Source organism: Echinops telfairi, unplaced genomic scaffold (assembly GCF_000313985.2).
Source record: "Echinops telfairi isolate 266 unplaced genomic scaffold, ASM31398v2 ScPeMD7_16;HRSCAF=60, whole genome shotgun sequence".
NCBI classification, from domain to species: Eukaryota; Metazoa; Chordata; class Mammalia; order Afrosoricida; family Tenrecidae; genus Echinops; species Echinops telfairi.
The window spans coordinates 1149215-1156202 of NW_022103913.1; the positions used below are offsets into that span (position 1 = coordinate 1149215).

The 6988-nt window shown below is 36.3% G+C and overlaps 1 protein-coding gene across 1 annotated transcript; it reads left to right on the top strand.

Annotated features, from left to right (window-relative positions):
• Window positions 1-692: 692 nt before the first annotated feature.
• LOC101644285 (THAP domain-containing protein 5-like) lies at window positions 693-2020 on the top strand. The gene is given in 2 exon segments (XM_045287493.1): window positions 693-1002; window positions 1004-2020. Coding segments are annotated over 2 exon segments (1059 nt in total). The 5' UTR covers window positions 693-823; the 3' UTR covers window positions 1884-2020.
• The last annotated feature ends 4968 nt before the right edge of the window (window positions 2021-6988 follow it).

Below are 6988 nucleotides of genomic sequence, written 5' to 3' on the forward strand. Positions count from 1 at the left end.
CCGGTAAAGATTTACAGTCTCAGAAACCAACAGGGACAGTTCTATGCTGTCTTAATGTGATGCTATGAGTCAGAAATGAATCAATAGCAGTGAATTTTTTTTAAGTAATAACTATTTATTTTGTTAGCCTATCAATATCACAGAATCCTGTTGTGAGATAGAATTGGCAGAAACTCACTGTTACTCACAGAAACGCTGCTGTCTTAAAAATCTTTTGCCTTTCAACAGTCAGTTTTGTGGGATTTTTGGTTTTATGCATTTATTTTTATTTTCATGTTTTGCATTTTTCCTAAGGCTATGACTATCACAAGCTTTAAGGTCAATAATAGTTTCAACAAGAGCCAAAATATTCTGAAGATATCCTATGGAAAACTAACAGGATATCAGTCAAAAACATCCAAACTACGTAAACCAGATTAATGGATTTCACATTCCCCTTACTGAAACAGTTTTAAATAGTTCTTTCACATCAACCACTTTATCTGACATTTGTTCTCCCTGTAAGTCCTTATTGTACTCAAATCCTCCATCTCCTCAGACCAGCCCTAAAAGACCCCAGCTGTTTCTCTTGTTCTCTTACCACTCACTTGGCACATACGATCGTGTTTAGAAAGACATAGGGGACCCACGACCCCGCCTCAGTGAGGGACGGGCTGATCCCTACCTGGGCCCGGTTCCCCGGGGTGTCACCTGAGCAATGCTCCGCTATTCTGCAGCGGTTGGCTGTAAGAACCGCCGGGGACGGAATAATAAAGACCGGAAACTGAGTTTTTACCCGTTTCCTCTGCATGACAAAGAAAGACTTGAAAAATGACTAAGGAACATGAAACGAGATTCCTGGGTTCCTAGTAAATACCAGTTCCTGTGTAGTGACCATTTTACTCCCGACTCTCTTAATATCAGATGGGGTATTCGCTATTTGAAACAAACTGCAGTTCCAACAATCTTTTCCGTATCTGGCGACAATCAGGGAAGAGATGCTTCCAAAAAAGGTCTCATAAGACAAATTAGAAGATGAACATGAAGTGTTCCAAAAATCCAAGTCAGAAGAAGCATTTGTATCAAATGAGCCAAAGAAAAATACAGTTAACACAGATGTGCTCCCTAAATATACAGAATTATTTGACGCAACTGGTTTGGTGACGCCACCAGCTCCAAAAACAGAGAGGACGCAAAATAATCTATTAGCTCTCAACCTGGTTCAACAAGGTACTGGACAGCCAGAGTCCACTTTGGAAACTGCCCTTAACCAAGGTGTAGGTGTAGGTGGTTTTCACACTTCTTTTGAGAATATAAATTCTACCACTATTACTTTGACCACTTCTGACTCAGAAGATATTCAGCACTCTTTGGAAACACAAGAAATATTTGAGATAACTACCAATCATATTGCTATTCCAAATTTTACAGATAATTCTGTGGAAATTAAGTCAGCACAAGAACATCCTATTGTATTCAGCACAATTTCTCAAACACTTGGAGACTTCAATGCAAATATGGAATCTGTTATTGCGATTTTTGTCCCCACGGAAAATTCTAGGCCTAGAGTGAATTCTTTTGTCCCTGCCCAACAAGAAACTGTGGACATGGAGGACGGAGACACCGAAGACTCCTTATTCAGGGATGTTGACTATGGAACAGAAGTTTTGCAAATTGAACACTCTTACTGCAGACAAGACATAAATAAGGAATATCTTTGGCAGCAAGTGTCTAAGCTACATTCAAAGATAACTCTTCTTGAACTAAAAGAGCAACAGACTCTGGGAAGATTAAAGTCTTTGGAAGATCTCATAAGGCAGCTACAGCAGGAAAACTGGCTCTCTGAAGAAAACGTCAAGATTATAGAGAACCATTTCACAACGTACGAAGTTACTATGTTATAAGGCATTTTAAAGCGATAACTTTTCCAAGGTCTTTGGTGGTGGTGGTTGTTTGCAGCCAAACCAAATTATTTGTAAAGTGAACTTTTCTTGTATGAAATGCTCATCTTACTGAAGCTCTGCAGGCCTCTAACGTTGTGGACTACTAGGCATTCTGTTGTAATACTCATTTTTTAGAAAAAACTCAGAGAACTGTGGGCTATGGAGAAAACTGTTTATATAATCATTTTTCAAGTTGAAGTTACTTATAGTAAATAATTTAATTAAGTTGTAAAATGAGAGAAACTGTGATGGTGGTCAGAAGAGACAAGAATAGAAAACAGGCCCAGGAATCTCTCCTGATTCTACCACTGGCGTGTAACTTAGACAAGTGACTTATCAAGCTGGAGCCCAATGAGAGCATTTACTATGTTTCTTCCCTTTCGCACTTTTGACAAGATAGGTTTTCTGCATCGGATGGTCTAAGAGGAGCCCTGGTCATACAGTCTTTGAGCACAATGGCTGGTGGTTTAAATCCTCCAGCCACTCAGTGGGAGGAAGCTGTGGTATTCTGCACCTGTAAAGACTTTTGCATCCTTAGAAACTTTATGGGGGAGTCCTCTGTCCTTTAAGGTCACTATAAGTTAAAATTCACTTGATGACCTAAGGGTTTATACTCCATATTAATAGAAGTTGCCTAGAATCTGATATTGCTAACTATTGGAATAACTGCAATAGTTATTCAATTCTGTGTTTAACTTTTTGGCTATAGTTTCGCACCTATATTACAAAAGATTTATTTGATAACATTACTACAGTTGAAGTAAAATAAGGACCCAGTCACTAGTACAGTTCTAGAAATGTTATAAGCACTGAAGAACCTGTATGTCCTTACATTGTGTGTGATTGACTATCTTAATATATAATTGTTTGCACTTCTTAACAAACTATTTATAGTTATATTTATAACAAATATGGAAATGAGGTTAAGTATATTTTAAAAACCATAGTCTATTTCTTAACAAGTGTAGCTTTTTAAAGTATGTGCCTGTGTCATTTCTAGAATACAAAAACATACAGTAATATGAGAAGCCTCAAAAAGTATGGAATATGGAATTAAAAGATAATAAGAGTTTTCCCTTGAATTTTGTTAAGCCTCCCTACGTAAAATTACACATTATCACTAATGTGTATTTTACTGAAATTTATAAGTGAGAAATTATAGAAATTGTGATGATGGCCTTAGAGAGTTTAGTAAAAAGAAGAAATGATTATACTTGTAAAAATACTATTTAAATATAAAAGAATTTAAGAAAAATGAATATAAAAGCAAACACAAATGTGAAAAAAATACGCAGTGTTTCCTTATGAACTGTCAGTTAATAGAATTAAATATACTATGACAGGATAGTTTATGGTGTTAGACAAGGTCATACCAGTCTCATCTGTAAAATAAAAGATAGCATTTTCTACCTTTTGTAACAGATTTGAGAATTCTATAAGGGAACATGTTTTGAACCTGAAAAATAGGAGGTGTTCAATAAACTTGGTGGACAGCAAATAGTATACTCATTGTTTTATAAATGCATGCTGATTGTTTTGGGCCAGGTTCAATTATTTTCTTCAGTTAACTATAAAATGTGTCTTTCTTGGGTGACCATGAGAAAAAAGTTTACTAGTGTTTTTTCATATGTGGTGGGGTTAATATTTTTTAGTGTCTTTGTGCTGTATTTTGCTAATAACTAGTAATTTTAGATACTAAATTATACAGATGAAAATAAAAAACCTTTATAAATAAAAAAAAAAAAAGAAAGACATAGGGCTGTTTTCTGCTCCTTTCTACAATCAAACTTTTCTGGAGCCAATGGTTTCATTATATGTTTTTAACTTGCATATATAGCAGTCCAATGTGCAGCCCACTACCTAGTGCTTTAATCAGGGACAATTTGAGCTGCAAATGACAAGAAGCCCAATATGAGAGTGGCTTAGGCACAATAAAAACAAAACCAAATTCATTGCCATTGATCCAATTCTGACTGACTCATAGTAACTACACAGGACAGGATAAAATTGCCCCTGTGGGATTCTGAGACTTTACAGGTGTAGAAAGCCTTGACTTTCTCCCTCAGATATTTTTTTTCTGTCATGTAAAAGTCAAGAGGTAGAGATACCTGATTAATAGATTTGAAGACCATGAATTCAGGGAAGTGAGATCCTCTGTCTTGAAGTGTCTACTGTTCTATAAAGACTATATCTTACCTAAGGAACTCATAGTTCATCATGACTGTTCAAGCTTTCACAAAACAATATTCTAGACAACAGGACGAAAGAAGAAAAGGAATAAGCCGTATCATCACCCCTTAGAGTCACTTCCAAAAATATAGGCACTGGTTTTGTTTCCATATTCTTTTACAGAATAGTTATCTGGTCTCGTTTAGCTGAAAGTTGAGCCAGATAATTTTTGTTAATGAAAAAGAAGGGGAATCAGGTGTTTGTGGGAGCAACCAAAACCTGTCACAATAATTCATAGTAGGTTAGAGAGTGGAGAGAGAAGGGTTTTTCAATTTCTGAGTGTTGAGAAATTTTAAAGCCTTTCTCTTACTTGATGACAAAGTTGAAGCTGATTTAGTAAAAGCACAATGTGGTATCTCTGATAGTGATGCAGCCTTTTGCTTAAACCATTTTCACCAAAGTCACCGATAACACACACTTAGAATAAAATAAAATCTAGTAATGTATCTATCCTATGGACCTGTTCCAAAGTATTTATTTAGAAGATGTAACAAATATAAACCAAAATCTAACTGGTATCAAATAAATGCTGACTCATGATCCCCTTGGTTTCTGAGACAGCAACTCTTTACATGAGTAGAAAGCCCAGTCTTTGTTCTGTGGAGTTGCTGGTGGTTTTGAACTGCCAACCATGTGGATTGCAGCCCAATGTGTAACCACTACACCTAAGGACTCCTAGGAAACACAGAACCCAGGGAAATTCAACTTAAAAGAACATATAAACTCCTTCAGTTATGGATAACAGGCATGGCACTAAACATTATTTCAAATGGTTTCACCCCCTAAAATAATTGAAAAATAATGCTAAACGTAATTAGCACTGTTGAGAGGTCAAAATTTTTGCTACATAAATGTTGACTAAAAGAAAAGAAAGAGAAAAATATCTCCTCCCCAAACTAAAAAATACCCATAAAGGAAGAGAGACACATACAGTGTCTTTATGATCTTTCTGCTAATAATAGCAAAATAAGATTAGGAATCCCAAGCTCCCTGTACTAGTTCTTGACTAAGGAAGTCTGTGTTAGACAGGGTTCTCTAGAGAGATAAAACCAAATTCCTGATAATTAAATATATTTATTTATAAAGATAATTAGATATATAACAAGAAATGAACTGTTAAATTATATACAGATAAATATAACAAATAAATATAACAAATGAACAGTTAAATTATAAGCACTACAAATGGCTCAGCGTTGTGAGAGACTAGCAGTCCTTCTCCTCTCTCTGCTGCCAGATCGCCCTCTATTTATAGAGTGAGGCTATCTCAGCACAGCAGCCAATCACAAGGCAGATCACCAACTGTCAACTGACCACCAGTCCCAACTGCCAGTCCCCAGCTCCAGAGATGCCTTAAAGGGACCTCAACTTACAGAGACACAGTCCACAGGCTAGGCGTCCAACAGGTAGTGTAGCCTATAAATTGAGGCAAAGAACGAGCAAGGTAGCCGCACACTGGTCCGATGATCAAAGAGCAAGAGACAAGAAAGATGAGGCTCACTGAGCCATTATCTCTCCGCCCTTCAGTTAATCCTACTTGTATTTATCAGCCAGGCTGGCATAATAAACTATATCAAAGTCCATTCAAATCCTCAACAACTTTCATCAGCTTTTCTCACTTAAAAACCTTTGGTCCTTTTTCAATGAAGAGTTGAAACAGAAGGGAAAAAATTCCCACAAAGTGCCATTGCCACATCTACCCACTTGACTTGTATTTGTGTGGCTATTTTCTACCTATGCCTTTGCTCCTAAGCAACAATATTTGACTTGTGAATTAAATTCCATTTATTTCACTCACTTACTCCATTGACTCTATTCCTTTCTTTCCTATATTATCAGTCTTTCTCTCATGTGCATTTCCCTATGTATAAAAACAGATTTGAAATCTCTCCTTCCTAAAAGAACAAACCAAAAAAAGCCTCACTTTAATTCTTTTTCCAGCTATTGCCCAAATCCTCTCCTACTCTTTGAAGCAAAACTCCTTAAAAGTATGATTTATACTTTGAGTCTCTCATTTCTTCATCATCTTTTTTTTCCTAAATTCAACCCACTCCTGTATGTAATTTCCCATCAATTCACCAAAATAGTTCTCCTCAGGCTAAGCAATAAATTATACATTGTCAAAGACAACAGTTGATTCTCATACCTCACCTTGATTGACATATCAGCAATATTTCCCAATTAATTACTCTCTCCTTTATGATGTGCTGGTCTGTCTCTGATACCACAACACTATATTTGACTGTTTTTCTTCTTCTACCTTTCTGGTAACTGCTGGTATCTGCTTCTGGGTGTTCTTGCTGAATTACTCTTATCTTCCTTTAACATTGTAGTACACCAAGTTTCTTTCTCTGATTCTCTTTGCTATTCTTTTTATATTCACTCCTTAGATGATCTGCAATTTCATGTTTTAAATACTATCTATATTCTTTCTACATTTCTGTCTGTTTGTCATACTATGGGGCTTGCATGTGTTTGTGATGCTGAAAGCTAGGTCAACATTATTTAAAACATCAGCAGTGTCACCCATAGTGGAGAGGTTTCAGAATAGTTCCTAGAGAGAGACCTAGTAATCTATTTATAAACATCAGCCAATGAAATCTTATAAAGGACATCAGAACGTTATCTGATTTCTGGATGAAGGACTGGAGGAGGACGTTATATTTCTTTTTTTTTTTTAAACATTTTATTAGGGGCTCATACAACTGTTATCGCAGTCCATACACACATCAATTGTGTAAAGTACATTTGTACATCATTCTCAAAACATTTTCTCTCCACTTAAACCCCCGACATTAGGTCCTCATTTTTCCCCTCCCTCCCTGCTCCCCCCTCCT